General features: G+C 35.7%; 1 protein-coding gene across 3 annotated transcripts; it reads left to right on the top strand.

Moving 5' to 3' along the window:
• Positions 1-1,311: 1,311 nt before the first annotated feature.
• Positions 1,312-8,137, top strand: LOC132600758 (protein DGS1, mitochondrial-like). 3 transcript variants are annotated; one of them, XR_009567312.1, is made up of 3 exons: positions 1,312-2,441; positions 3,071-7,026; positions 7,848-8,137. XR_009567312.1 is itself a non-coding variant. In XM_060314128.1 (3 exons), exons 1-3 carry the CDS (start codon positions 2,427-2,429, stop codon positions 4,300-4,302), a joined length of 249 nt encoding a protein of 82 aa, XP_060170111.1. In that variant the 5' UTR covers positions 1,322-2,426; the 3' UTR covers positions 4,303-5,138. The 3 variants fall into 3 exon arrangements, 1 of the variants encoding a protein (XP_060170111.1); XR_009567313.1 differs by lacking the exon at positions 7,848-8,137 and having other exon boundaries at positions 1,316-2,441; positions 3,071-3,181; positions 3,623-5,138; XM_060314128.1 differs by lacking the exon at positions 7,848-8,137 and having other exon boundaries at positions 1,322-2,441; positions 3,071-3,181; positions 4,180-5,138.
• Positions 8,138-16,308: the final 8,171 nt, after the last annotated feature.

Raw genomic sequence — 16,308 nt, 5'->3', positions numbered from 1 at the left:
AATTGAATATGTGAATTTGCAAGTCCGTCTGCCTTTGCGAAGAGCAATAGGAAGGTCAAGATTTTCAGGAGGATCAGGCTGAGGAATATCTGATAAAGGAGGAACTGGTGCAGGACATGTATCAATTGTCTCTTGCCTCCTTGAGTAAACTTGAACAATTAGTGGTCTTGCTGGCGCAAAGGCACAATAATTGATTGATGCTCAATTGGAGAACTAGGAGTCGAAGGAACAACATCATTTGATTGTTCTGTCAAAGCACGGGTAACCTGATAGACTAACCACTCATCTTCCTCCCCCTGATTCGTAGAGATGGGAGGTGCATAGAAAAATGGGGAAGTCTCTGAAAATACCACATCAGCTGAAACCAAATATTTTCCAAGTTCAGTAGAATAACACTGATGCCCCTTTTGAAGGCGAGAATAACCCAAGAAAACACACTTCAATGCCTTAGGGTCCAACTTGGTAATAGACGGTCGAACATCTCTGACATAACATGTGCTTCCAAACACCTTAGATTCCACTGAAAATAGTGACTTGTTTGGAAAAAGAACATTATAAGGCATATTACCAGCAAGTACAGTAGATGTCATGTGGTTAATCAGAAAACAGGTTGTAGAGACAGCATCAACCCAAAACTGTTTAGGGACCTTCATTTGGAACAAAAGTGCCCGAGCTGTCTTAAGTAGATGCCTGTTCTTCCTCTCAGCAACTCCATTTTGAGAGGACGTATCAACACATGAACACTGGTGAAGAATACCGTGTTGTCTCATGTAGGACGGAAACAATTCCGACATGTATTCTTTACCGTTATCACTCCTCAAAATACGCACGAAAGCATTGAATTGAGTTTGATTTCAGCACAGAAGGCACAAAAATGAGTAAATACTTCGGAACGACTCTTCATCAAATAAATCCAAGTCATTCGAGAGAAATCATCCACAAAAGTGACAAAATACTGGTGCCCAGTTTTGGAAACAATAGGACATGGCCCCTATACATTAGAATGAACTAACTCAAAAGCTGACTCAGCCCGATTATTAACCCTTGGACTTAACGAGATGCGGTGATGTTTTGCAAATCGACATGACTCACAATCCAATGAAGAAATACTCTGAAACTGAGGATAAAGCTTCTTCAACAAAGATAGAGAAGGATGTCCCAACCGACAATGTGCCTTAAATGGTGACACGACACTAGAGCAAGCAACAGATCGAGGCTCCCATTCATCAAGGATGTAGAGATCACCAGATACATGTCCCTTACCAATAACATGATTCGTCGTAAGATCACGAAATAGACAATAATCTGGATAGAATGAGAAATAATTAAGGTCTCTGGTAACTTTACTAACAGAAATCAAATTAAACGTCAACTTTGGTAGATTTAAGACAGATGACAAGGTAATAGAGGAAGTTGCTTTTACAGTCCCAAATCCAACACTAGTACAAGTTGATCCATCAGTAACCGGAGAAGGTGCTTTGTGTGATTGAAAGCTATAAAAATTATTAGGATTACCTGTCATGTGATTTGCGGCACCTAAGTCAATCACCCATTTATTTGAAGAGGTGATAAGACATGTTTTAAATGATCCAGCAAAAGCATTAACCGAAGTGGATTCCTTCAGTGATTTCTGATATTGAGAAAACTTAACAAATTCCTCGACCGAGAGCAAAATCATTTTATCGGAAGACGGACTATGAACAGTAGAAATACTAGCCAAAGTCTTCATTTCTCTGCCTGTGTTACTTGTCATTTTCAAACAAGTCCACAGTACCTAAAAAGAAATTTCTAACAGAGAGCTTAACCAAACTATCGTTCCCCACCAACAAACTAGAATAGACTAACCAAAGTGTTGTGCACAGTAGCTCCTAACTATGGTACTATAAAGCACCCAACAGTAATAGATTCCAAACAATTTTGACTAAGAAACCAAGAGTCGAAATTCAAATCTGATTCCAAAAAAGTAGCTATGGAGAAACCAAGGCAACGAGATACAAATCATATTTCAAAGAAAAAATATCATAAAATGTCAAAGAAAAATAATTCCGATCCAAAACCAAGGGCAAGCAAAACGTAGAACGCGATTACCGTTGTTTACTATAATCTGATGATGGAAACACCAAAAATACGCTGAATTCTATCTCGCGATGTTGGAGCCTAAGAATCAGACCAAATAGGACCTATCAAACGCTCACACTAGCTGCTGGAGAAATCCTGCCGGAAAGTTATCGCCGGCGCTAGAGTTTCACGTACTTGGAATTCGGGCACCGGATTCTTGGTTTCTACAGATCGGAGGGAGACTATTCTCCCTATGTAGGCTATGACTGCCACTTCTCACCTCAGCGAAAAATCCGGCGAGGCAGTGAACCAATTCCGACGAGGCAGTGAACTAATTCCGACAAAGACACAAGCTTGGCTCTGATACCATGTTACTGAACAAGGTATTGCAGTAATTTCGATGTATTCTATTCCACAATGTGATAGGTACATATACATCTACATCTATGCTAATTAAGGAAATAATCAGAAAAGATATTCTATCAATCCCTAAAGATCTGCTATGCTATCCCTAGATATATGTTATGCTATGTACATTACACATAAGAGTGGCTACATGCATTCTCTAACAATCCTTAAATGAATCTGGACCCAAATGGGAGGCTAAGGACCTTGGAAGTAGTATGCGTTGATCTGATCTTTCTCCCTAAGGGTGTGACCATCTCATCTAAAAGCTTAAGCTGTTAACCAGAGCATACCTTTATCTACTTACTTCCTCAACATGCTTCCACACGCGTGGTCCTGATTCTTTTTATGGGCCAACCATGTGAAATCTTTTTTATAATGAGTGGTGGATTTTGATGGACTTCATCACTGTCTTTTCCCTTTCTAATTCAGGCATTTAGACAAGAGGTGATTTATTGCTTGATAATTATTGAAAAGGAATGGTTTCTAATTTTTAAGTACAAAGTTATCTGTTTGATTTGTTTCAATGATTCACTCATTTCAATCTTATGGGTCATGACATGTCATTCAAATCCTATTATGCTATTAATTTTTTAATGGAACCCAGGATACAAGAGCAGAAGGCAGAAGAAGGGTTGCTCGAATTCAAAGACAACTGCTACTTATGGAAGTAGAAAGAAAAATTATGCAATTGGAGAGCTTCAAATATCAAGGACAAGTAAGGATATCTGTACTTTTTCAGTGTCTTATATGATCAAACTATTAGATTTACAATATTCAATATTTTCTATGCGATCTGGTGTGAACTGTGATCAATCTTGATGCACATTACTATATGAGATGTATGCTTTTGACGTTTCTGGTTACAAATTGGATTAAACCGTATTATGCCCTACTGTGTGTTCTGAAGTAGTACTGGATCCACAATTGTCTTGAGGGTTTATGAAGAAAAGAAAGTTGTTACATGGAGAGGAACCTGTTGATGTTACTTCGACATGTTGAGCTTGAGTAAAGTTAAATAAGAAAAGATGAAACTATATCTGAAACCCTCTTATAGTTATACAGTTGTGCCCAGTTAGCTCTAGTAAATTAAGGTTTGTCCTAGTCTGTCTGCTGTTTTAGCTCTCTTATTCATGTTCCACTTCCATATCATTTCTAGCATGATGTTATCAAATAAGAAGCTATTGCACCCAAGGGCGTGCCCAAGTGGTCAATGAAGTGGGTTGAAAACCTTGAGGTCTCAGGTTCAAATCCCAGTTGAGGCAAAAAAGACGGTGTCATTTCTTTGCATCTATACAAGCCTTGTTGGACCGAGTTATCTGGTACTTGTGCTGGCGGGAGGTAGCAGGTACCCCCGAGGAATTAGTCGAGGGTGGCGCAAGCTGGCACGGACACCACAGTTACCCAAAAGAAAAAACAAGAAGCAATTGCTGTCATTCTGTTTTTTCTAGTAGCTACGTAGAACTGCAAATACATATGTCTAGGAGGCGAAATGTTGGCTAGACTGCTTTTAGCCAGATTAATTTTTCCTGTATCAGGTAGTTTGGTTAAACCCCTCGATGCATCCTCCCACCTGGAAAAAAAAGGATTAAAAGAAAACTAAGAGACTTGATGAGTTTTTAAGGAGTTCTCGTTGATATCAAATGTAATTCTTCAACAAGTTGTTTAATGCTTGTTTCTTGTTTCCTTCTCTCTTCTACTCCTTGCACATTTCAGGAAAAAGCTGCAGAGTGCATGTTTGGATTGGCGTTATATAATCTTGATCGCTTATTCTATGCTGTGGAAGGCCATGCAAGGGCAACCGATGAATGGATAAAGTTTCTTTGTCTTTCATCCTAATTTTTATTAGCCTTTAGACTTGGCATAATACATAAACAAACCCTTAAACTTTGCCTCAGCTGGCAAGTATGTCCTCCAACTTTGGGTGCGCACAAGTAGGCACCTCAACTTCTCTAAAGTTGAACATGTGAACACAAATGCTGACGTGGCACAAACATTTTGGAGGGCCACGTCATTGCCACATCAGTACCACGTCAGCATTTGTGTTTACATGTTCAACTTTATACAAGTTGAGGTATCTACTTGTGCACACTCAAAGTTGGAGGGCATACTTGCCAGCTGAGACCAAGTTGAAGGGCCTGTTTATGTATTATGCCTTTAGACTTTTCGCCAATCTAATATAAGTCGCTTGAAATATTTCTCTGTAACATTTCCGTTTAAACAGTTTGAGGTAGGATATCATTGACTTGGTAAAGCCAGACACTCAAACTGCTCAAAACTCAAGATCACCTCACGCATGGAGCGCGTATATGACTGCTTGTTTCCTCTACCAAGACATCGATAGTACAGACAATCTTCAAATTTTCTATTTATTGGGGCACACATAAGAACAGTTTTTCTTGGTATAAATGTAAATGGAGAACCCCCACACCCCGTCCCTTTTTTTTTCCTCGGGGTTATATTTTGTCCTAATGCTGGGGCATTTGCTGTTTTTGTTGCAATGTCCACCAATTTTGATAATGTACAACTGAATATAGAAATCCTGCTACCACTCCCCACCTTGGACATGTTTTTTTCCTTGTGACTTCTTATTTGATATGACTTGTTTATAAATAGAGATAACACTTTTACTGAAATAGGTTTATAGACAAGTTGCTTAAAAAGAAGTCAAGTGGCTGAACGCCCCTACTACTTACTTTGTTTGATTCAAAAGGATGGGCCCTTCCACTCGTAATTTTGATATTAAGCTTTACCTTACCTTTAAGAAAAGCGGTAGGAATAACTCTTCAACTGAATCCTGTACACCCTATCTGCCCCTTTCACTTAATAAAACCTTTTTGCATGGTGTCTGCGTTACTTTATTCATTGACGTGCCCAAAGTCGATTCTAGAATTTTGATTTAATGGGTTTAAACTTTAGCTTCCTAACTGAACTCATTACACTTTTGAAACTACGGGTTCATAATTTATTAGTATTTATTAAAATTTCATTGATTTTTCATATATATTTCTATGCTCTGTGTTGAAAATGTTGAGTTCATATGAATCTAGCACTTATATTCTCCATCTGCCACAAAGAGCATTAGCAGCTGCTACTACAATTTTCTGGTAATTACTGTTCTACTAAGAATAATATATTAGCTTATTTGAACAGAGGTTTATGTTTTTCTTTATGAATTTAAATAAATAACTCTTCGTGTATAGGTGCTATAAAGAAAACGAAGGATTATCTCGATGATAATATATATACTTTTATATTTTATCTGTATATATAGGTTTAGCGATGTTACACCTCGGACATTTAGTGTTGTTGTGCCGTGAATAGACTAACGCAAGCTTAAGGTGAACGTGAAGTCCATATGACCTTAAGGAGTGTATTTGATAGCTATAGAGTGCGTACTACAAGATTTCGAAGTCACACGAATTGGTGGAACTAAGTTCGTTGAAGGAAGTGAAATATAAGTTGTGTTTGGGAAGGTTTTCGCAATAATTGAGTTAATATTTATTTAGAAATATTGTGAGGAAGAGTTATAGGGCTCCTTAGATGGTTAATGAAGTGTTATACAAATGTCAAGAAGGTTCCACGAGGATTGGAAGTCAAACGAATCAACGAGAGAAAGTTCAGAAAAAGTGGGTTATACGACCACTTATACGGTCCTTATTACTTTATACGGTCCGTATAAGGGTCCGTATAACCTTTCCAGAGAAGGTCAATCCCTAGTGGGATTATATGGTTACTTATATGGACCGTATAAGTGTCCGTATAACCAAGTCGGGTCAGATTTTCTCCAATTATATATATATATGACCCATGTTCATATTTTTCATTTCCCACAGTCTCCACAACTATTGAAAGCTCTAGAACATTCCCCATGTCATATTAACACAAACCCAAGATAAATCAAAGATTAAATACTAAGAATCAAGAGAATCAAGTGTGGAGAGACTCTCTAGGGTTTGTAGAGTTCAAGATTTCTTTGGGTATTGAAGTTGGAGTTTCATTCAAGTGAAGTTCACTAATCCAAATTTCATCCTTGTAAAATAAAAGGTGAGTTTTACATCTATTTCATGTTATTAAGAGTATTTGGTTGTTGAATAACTTGGATGAAGGAAGAAAGTAGGAGGTGAAGCTCAAACATGGATTTAATGATATTTTTGAGTAGTAAATTAACTTGAGTCATGATTCTTAGTATGCTATGAGTATAATCTTGTTGTGGGTGGTACTAATGATGTTGAGGAAGTATTATATGTAAATGAATATGGTGTTGTGTTGTAGTTATTGTTGTGGATGACTTTGAAAGGGAGTTTTGATAATTGAACAATGCTTAACTTGAAGAAGTCTATTGATTATGGTACTATAGGTGTTGCTATTGATGTTTGGGAGTTGTTTATTATATGGAGGAAATTAACGAAACAAAGGAAATGCTGCCCAAATCCCGTTAGCTCCTAGTTGCTTAGTTTAAAGTTAAGCATGTCTTCAATGACCTAACCTTAGTACGAATTCTCTTGAATGTAGAGGCGTGAGCTTGGAAGGAGAACGTTTAGTCATTAAGGAAACGCAAAGGTATGTAAGGCTAGTCCCCTTCTTTCAAGGCATGATTCCTATGTTGTAATTCTATCCATATTTTCCATAACTTCCTTATGCCCGAAAGTTAGAAATTCATGATTCTTAAAGCTTCATATGATGTTAAAGATGAGATGTTTTCTATGATGAACATGATGATGATGATTTTAATGCTAGAAGTTCCAAAGCTTATGGTTGCAAAGCTATTATGAGATGGTTGAGCTCATTCTATGATTTTTCTTGATTTCATTCATTGATATGATCTCACCTTATGCTACTTGTTCTTTCGAGGTGAGATGTGGTGATGATTGTTCCATAAAATAATCGGAGGTCACCGACCTTACGTCACTCCGATAATATTGTAGCTTTAATTGGGTTCACATGCATGCTTATTTTTATGTATGATTACACCATGCCTATTTGGCCGGGCAGACACCACTACGGTAGGCGTAGTGGGCGGCTTATGGATAATGATAACACTGTGCCTAGTTGGCTAGGCAGACACCACTACGATGGGCGTAGTGGGCGGCTTATGGATAACACCGTGCCTAGTTGGCCGGGCAGTCACCACTAGTGGGCGGCATGAGATGGTTACCCCGGACGCGGGCTAATGATGATTACACCGTACCTATATGGTCGGGCAGTTTATATATATATATATATGCTATGATGTTGTTTTAAAAGGTAAAAGTTAGCATGCATGGTTCCGCCTTAAGAGGCAATCCGTTTCCTTTATGATGTTATTATTCATGTCTTACATACTCAGTACAATGTTCGTACTGACGACCTTTCTTTTGTGGACGCTGCATTCATGCCCGCAGATAGACAGGGAGGCGGTCTAGATTCCTAAGAGCTTATCAACAGATATACAGGAGCACTCCACTACTCCGGAGTTGCAGTTTATTGGTATATTCTTTTGTGTTCATATATGGGGCATGGCGGGGTCCTGTCCCGTCCTTATGATTTTCAGTACTCCAGTTGGAGGCTCATGGACATGTGTGGATAGTAGATATTTCATGACCTTATTAGTGTATATTTTGTACATCATTTTGTAGCCATGTGGGCTTGTTTATATATATGTTTGAGATAGAATCGAAGAATGCTTCATAATGAGTTTTATTTTGAGAATGGCATTTATTCGGGTTGAGTTGTTTGATAGTTAGAGAAGTGGTCCATCGAGATAGATTGGAAGAAATACGATAAGTGGTGCTCGGTATGCTAGTTCCGGGTACCCGTCATGGCCCTCCGGTTGGGTCGTGACAAGCGTATATAACAAAAAGGCACAATACATAAACAAGCACTTAAACTTGGCTTCAGCTGACAAGCATACCTCCCAACTTTGAGTGTGCACAAGTAGGCACATCAACTTGTATAAAGTTTAACACGTTAACACAAATGTTGCCATGGCACTCACGTGGCACATAAATTTTGGAGGCCCACATCAGTGCCATGTCAGCATTTGTGTTTACGTGTTCAACTTTATACAAGTTGAGGTGCCTACTTGTGCACACCCAAAGTTGGAAGGCATACTTGCCAGCTGAGGCCAAGTTTAAGGACCTGTTTATGTGTTATGCCTGTTGACACCCAATTTTATCCCGCCTCTTCCCCGAAATACCTATTAATACTTCTGATATTTTTTGTCACCAATTATTATTATTCTTGTCATTTCTGTTATCATTATTATTATTATTATTATTATTAATCAGTATCATCAGTGTCATTTTGTTATTAATTATTAATCATCATTATCATCGTTGTTTTATTATTGTCATTATTTTTATCAACAATCGTTATTTATTATTGTTATTATCATTATTTTATTATTATCCTTATTATTATTATCATTATTATTTTGTCATTATTATTGTTATCACTATTATTATTAATTTATTATCATTTTTGTTATTATCATTATCCTTAATTTATCATCATTTACTGTTATCGATAATTGTTATTTGTTATTATCATTTTTGTTATTATTATTAATTATTATTATTATTATTATTATTAATTATTATCATTATTATTACTGTTATTCTGTTAGTAATTATCACTATTTGTTATCTATTATTACCATTATTATTGTTATTATTATTATTATTATTATTATTATTATTATTATTATTATTATTATTATTATTATTATTGTTGTTGTTGTTGTTGTTGTTATTATTATGGGCATCAGTATTATCGTCATCATTTATCATTATCATTGCTGTTAATTGTTAGTATTATTATTATTAGCGGTATTATTACCGCTAGTCATTCGTTACGGTTATTTAGTATTATTGAAACTTGCATTTTTTCGGCATTTTATCAACTTCCGCGTACACATCGCATTTATTTCGCACGTTTAAAATGATAGCTTTATTTATTGTTTAAAATATCATTGCACGGTCATTGCAACATCATATAATTTTATTATCCGGGTCTTTTACAATTACACATTTTCATACTAGGTGATATTCTGGTACCCTTGGTACATCGTTAATCAAAATGGGTCTTTTATTCAAATTTAGAGGCCAAACTATTTCTTGCACTCAGTCCGTATTTTGACTTACCGGACCCCAAATCAAAGTCCGATTAATTCCTAATATTTTGGACTAGACCATATTTTTTTACCTCAATTTTTAGATCAGTCCATGTTTAATTTAATAGCCCATTCTTTTAAATGCGCAGTCTAAAATTTGACCCGGTCCACAAATAGACCGGGTCCAATTCATTCCTCAGCGAAATATTCCCTTCACATTTTCCTTCCGCCGCCCTCTTCATTTCCTCTCCCCTTCTCCTCCTTTCCCGCTCCCTCGCCGCCGCTCCCACTTCCCCCCTTTTCCTCCTTCTTCTCCGCTTCCTCCACTCATCCCCGTTCCCCACTTAACCTTGTCTCCCTCCGCTTCTCCTTCACTCTGTCTTCAAGCACAAGCACAAAGAAAAAGAAAGCAAAAACCTATAAAAGGAGGAGAAACGAAACCCCCCGGGGAGGAAGTTTTTTTGGGTGACTTGAAACCTTTCTGACGAAGAGGTCAGAAAACCCCCAAAGAAATAGAATTTTTGTTTTGATTCACTAAATCCCCCCAAGAATTTAAAGTTGGAGTCACCTTGAATCTTTTAAAAAATATTAGTTTTTAGTAAGTCAAGAACCCAAAATCAATTTTTTCTGTTTTCATTCCCCTTGTTGCTGCCGCGAATCCGAGCGCCACAAGCTCAGATCTAATAGTTTTCGAGTGTGGATTGGAAACCCTGCACCCATTTCACTGCACCCAAAGCAGGTGATCCTCCATTTCTTTTATTTAAATTTCTTTCGCACTTTTTGGTTGCCTTGTGTTATTTTGGTTTGTTATTTCCGTGATTCAAGCATGTTAGTTTAGTCAAGTTGACTTAGTTTAATAGATAAGCTTTTTTTTTCTGTGTTTGTTTGCCTGTGTGGTTAAGCCTGTTTTCTATGATAACTTAGTTTAGCTTGTGAACAATTCTTCATTATTTAGTTGATTCCAGTTTTTGGCAGTTTTCACGTGTTTATACGCTAAGTTTGATACGCTCCTGTGTTAGTTGATTCAGTTTGTACAGTCAAGCCATGTTTATGGTATGTCGCCTTTAGTTAGCTGGTGTGGTCTAATATAGTGCCATTTAAATTCTTATATTTTTTGGGCTAATGATTGTGTCGAATCTAAATTCACACATGTTTGAATACTAGTCGATGTTAGTCCAGTTCCTCGGATGTATGAACATGTCATTTCCTTATTGCAAAGTAATGTAGTATTGAATAATGATGCGCTTTTTATGCTTTCCTCATGTTAGTCTATTAAGCTAAGTACGCTAATGCACTTGAATAATCATGTCTTATGTGCTATTTATAGCTTAAACAATCTTAAATGAACATGACTGCACTGTGGACTCAACTGGTGTGATTGAGCAAGTCTCCTGCAAGCTTATGTCATTTAAATTTATGAAGGGGGTTGAGACTACGCATATATGTCATAGCATTGGACTTAGGCTTATGTGTTACTTAGTTTAATTTAGTTCAATTGCTATTGGGGTTAAGTATGGATTATATTAGCCCAGTAGTTAACCTGCTGGCAGTTATTGTAGTCATTAGTGTGTCTATAGCTTAGCTTTTCATACTGCTCAAATTATATAATTGGTCTAGTATCAACATGCTTTGTGATTTGACTAGATTATGCTAAAATCTGATTATGTGCCTATTAAGATGATTACAAGCATGTTTAAGTTTGTTCAGGCTTTGTCCAAATGTGTTTGTCTGTATGAATCATATGGATTTTAGGACACCTCATCTTGATCAGTGATGTTGTCTGTTTCAGTCATGAACCTGATGTCTAGATTTTTTCATTCCTTTGTTGTTCCTTGAGTAATGATAAACATACGACCATACTGTTTACATTCACTGACCCTGAAACAGATTCGATAGCGAAAGTATGATTAGTCAATTGGTTGTTTTTTTTTTTGAAAGCTGATCTGACACATTTCCTAAGAGCATAACTTGTTTTCACATGGTTGCTGCCTCGCTTAGGTCTCTGTCAAGTTGGCAATGTCTGTTTTGTTGGTCTGTAGACCCTGCTTGTATGATGTGTTGTCAAGTTTGTTTGATTTGAATTGAACATGTGAAGGGAAGTTATTGTCTATAACTGCATGAAACTAGATTGTTTGGTTAAAGACTGCCTCTTCATTATGCTGATTTAATGAGACATGATCCTGGGTTTCTTTAAAGGGAAATAGCATGATTTTTTTTAATTTGTTTCTCCTCTTGTGTGATTAAAATTCTGGTGGTATATCAAGGGTATATACTCATATACACAGAGTATATTCAACTCTGTATATCTATCGTAACGTGTATATGATGGTATATCTAACATATATCGAAGGTATCATCCTAGATAGTTAGTCCTACTATTAAGTCTTGATGATTTTGGGAATTCCTTTCTCTATTCATTGGGCCTAAGTTATTCAATGATATGAAACAGATCACACGGGCTTCAGTCGTTTCTTTATTATTAGCTTATTTGAGCTTGAACATTTTCTCTAAATGTCCTATTATTGTGTTATGTGCTAATCCAATCAGTACACTTAGTTTCTTTATTTAGGTCGTAGTCTTTTTATTATATACTAATCCATTTCCTTTCATTCTTATGCACGACCATCGCATGTGAGTCCAAGGACTCGTCCTCCACATTCGATGTTGGGCCAAAAGCCCAACATAATACTCTCCGCGTCCAGCCCAACAGCAGTCCAGAAAAGCAGAGGCCCAATTCCACAGCAGCAACAGCAGCAATAAAAATGCTGGGCCGAAGCCCAGCAGTGGCCCAGATCCAAAGGGGCTGCTGGGCCGAAGCCCAACAGCAAATAGCAATTTCAAAATGGGCCGAGCCCATTTAATTTTATTTATGCTCCTTTTGTTTTATTTTATGCCTTTAACTTGTATGTATTATTTGACTAACACTTTCGTATTTTTTTTGCTTTTCCTTAGCTCAGTTGAACTATTGAGGATTAATAGAGATAGGTTAGTAAAGGGGTAGTTAGGTAAAAAAAAAAAAAGCTAACGATCAATCCCATAAGTCGTGTTCTTTTCTTTTATGTCAAAACTATTTATAAGCATCTAATATTTATCTTATTTATAATAACTGATTTGCAAATAGCCTAATTTCATATTTTCGAAATTAAAAGATTCACATATTATTATCTTGAGAATTTTGAAACATCACTAACATGCAAATAGGAATTAAAGATCTTTTTTTTTTTTGAATTTCTAAAACGCAAAATCAATCAATATATCATCGCTTAGTTTGTTTCAAATATTTTGTCAAGGCATTACGCAAACCCGCGTCTTCTTTGCATATATATTTCATGTGAGTTTTTCTTTATTTTTTATTAGCATCATTATTTAAAATCTTTGCAACATTTATAAGTTATTTTATATGGCACTTGCAATTTCTTTTACGCGAATTATTATATTTCCTACAAATTTCATTCTAAACAGCATTTTTTCTTATATTTAAACCTTAACAATATTTATAAATTTTATGACATTTGAAGTCTCCTTTTATACAAATTACTATCCTTTTAATAAGTTATATTAGTATTTTATGTTGAATCTTAGCAACATTTATAAACTTCTATTTTGAATAGTATTCTAAAATCCTCCTTATGCGAATTATTAGTCCCACATTTTAACAACATTATTATTTAAAATCTTATTTCTTTATAAACAAAAATGACATTTTAAAAATCCTCTTTTTTGCATAAATTGTTATATTTTTACAAGTCTTATTTGCATAAGCTTTCTTTTAAAATTTAAATACTATATCCAACATTGATTAATTAACCTAAGTTTGACCGGATAACCGTGTTTAACGGATTCTAAAGGATGCCTAACCCCTTCCCTTTAGGATGATATAGAACCCTTACCTAGAATCACACTGGTTAAGCAGACCATTAACAGAGGTTTAGTTTTAACTTTACCTTAGTTAATAATCAGGTGTCCTAATTCACCATAAAATCAATTAGGTGGCGACTCCTTAAAACAAATCAATTTAGGAATCTCCAATATGTTGTACTCCGCTTCAACTCCGGTTAAAATGGGGTATAACAATGCCTAACAAAAACAAGTCATGAAGTTATTGTGACAACTTAGTGGTTGTGATGAGATGGATACAAATCCCTTACCGTTAATCAGAGGTCTCGAGTTCGAGTTTTGATATGAAAAAAAGCTGGTAAGGAGTGATTTCCTTTTAACGAACCTTATGCAGTACAAATCCAAATTAAATGAACCTTATGCAATGCAAATGTGGATTAATCGGTGTCCTAATACGACTACCTGATATCAAGCAAGCATATGCTCAGCGACCTCTAAGATAAAAAAAAAATGATACCATCTAAGTTGATATGATACCATCTAAGTTCATCTTCTTTCAAATGTTGGCATTTGACTTCTTTCACTACTAAAAAATCACTATTTTCCCACTGAATGTCGGTGGGAAAAACATAAATAGTAGAATTTGCACATGGAAAAATTATGAAGTTTCCCAGCGTTTCAATGGGAACTTGTTTCCTACCATGCATTTTCCCAGTGAGATTGTTCAGTGGGAATGAGGTGGGAAAATCATGTTTTGTTACACAAATTTTCCACTGAATGTCGGTGGCAAAAACCTCTTTTTCTAGTAGTGTTTGACCGTTCATGGCATGTCATAATTAATTAGGCTCTTATTGACTAAATGATCACAAAGTCTTAATCAACAATAGTTTTCATTCAGGTTTGCTTTAGGGGAGTTTAAAGTCATTGTTCAATAACTTTATAGTTGGCAATCTACGATACTCAAATCTCATTTTTTATGTTTATGGAAATATTACGAAATATCCTTATTACTTGGACCAATTCTTGAATGTGCTTATTATTTTCCATTAAAAGGACAAATATTATATACTAGATATATTTAAAGTTTAGTACATAATGGGACTTTCCTTGTCTGCTTTGCCCCTAAATTATCCTTTAAACCAGATTATCACAAGAGAGAGGGGTGCCAGATATCGTAATACAAGAAAATGGAACAAGGAATTGTGAGAATTGTGAATTTTCAAAACATAGTTGATTACACTAGCTTTTAATCGATTTATATTGAGACTTGAGTGTCGACAGACTGTCAGTAATGCAATTGAAATATTCATTAAAGGGAGCTACAAAAGCATGTCATCAAGGGCAAAATTAAATAGGCTTATCACGAGGATTGTGGTAGGATCGATAGAATCAGAGGCGGAGCTAGATAGGGTTGAGGGGTTCATCTGAACCTCCTTCGACGATATATATATAAGGTTAAATATTTATATATATATATATATATATATATATATATATATATATATATATATATATATATATATATATATATATATATATAGTAGATGTTTAACTCCTTTGACTTATTCGTGTATTTACATCTTCATATTGTTGAACTCCCTTAATAAAAATTCTGACTCTATCACTAGATAGAATGCCTCCACCTTCATTGGAGGTTTTGAGTTTGAACCTAGGTACGTCAAAAAATCTTGGTAAGGAACGTTTCCTATTAAATGAACCTTACCGGACACAAATTCGAATTAGCAGGGTCTCCAATATTGATATCTAACCGCGGTGGAAAACTTTTTTAAAAAAAAAAAAAGCCTCATACATAATTCACCCTATGAACTTTTAACCAAACCCCTTTTACCCACCTCTTATTCACAAAGAACCTTTTACAAACCAAACGTTTCTTCATGTGTCTTTCACACATATTTTTTTGGTTTCTCATTTGGTGTTCGGTATTCATATTGAAGCCCGAATATATTTAGATTAACGCCGCGTGAGCCTCATTTGAGGGAAGCGCTCCATACCAAAAAAAATTTATACCCAAAGTTTGAACCCCGAAACCTCTAGTTAAGAAAGAAACAGACCCATCCGCTGTACCACGCCCTGTAGTGCTTCTTTCACACATCAGTTTGGCCAAATGGCGTGCTGTTTGACCAAAAAATGAGCTCCAAAATTTGTAAATATTTTGTTCAAATCCTTCTATAAGTGCCACGTGTCAAATATTTAAATTTCCCACCTTTTCTTTTTATCAGATAAAAAAATAACTAAAAAAGACAGGCTTGCCGTCCCAAGCATCCAAAGGACAAAACAATGGCTAAGCAACGTAGAAGGAAGGTAAATTTCCGAATAGTTTCTCCTATCAGATAAGAGTTTGTTTAACAGCAATAGCATTATAAAATAAGCTAGAAGATATTATGCTCTGCTAAGATGGAGCATAATATCTTGTCTCATAGCATCTCTGTTATTTGCATTTAGTGTAAAATCTAAGGGATTTTTTTATATGCGACTCCCGAGTCTTTAGGATAATCATACCCTATTAGAGAACAGTATTATGATTTAATAGTGATTTTGAAGGGGTCGTTTGGTAGGATGTATTAGAGAAAATAATACAATGTATTAGCTTTGGTATATTAATTCCTTGTTTGGTAGTGTTTTTCAACCTATGTATACATGTATTAGTTATATACCTATTCAGTACTACTATTATTATACATAGCGAACCTATGAATACCAGTACTATTCCTATTCTAATACACCCTATTCAGTATTGTTCCTATTCAGTACACCCTACTCATTTAATACAGCAAACCAAACGTTTAGATAGAAAAAAATGCTAGCATAACTAATCATAGCATTTACTAATCCCAGCATTATTACTACCCCTTATTCAGTGCTATTCTTATACACCCTAACAAACGACCCCGAAG

This window comes from Lycium barbarum, chromosome 6, assembly GCF_019175385.1.
Source record: "Lycium barbarum isolate Lr01 chromosome 6, ASM1917538v2, whole genome shotgun sequence".
NCBI lineage: Eukaryota > Viridiplantae > Streptophyta > Magnoliopsida > Solanales > Solanaceae > Lycium > Lycium barbarum.
This window is presented reverse-complemented; position numbering and strand designations above follow the sequence as displayed.

Excerpts from the sequence above, each read along its gene's own strand:
- LOC132600758 (XM_060314128.1), top strand. Across the intron at positions 3,182-4,179 it reads GCTTCAAATATCAAGGACAA|GAAAAAGCTGCAGAGTGCAT; the intron begins GTAAGGATATCT and ends TGCACATTTCAG.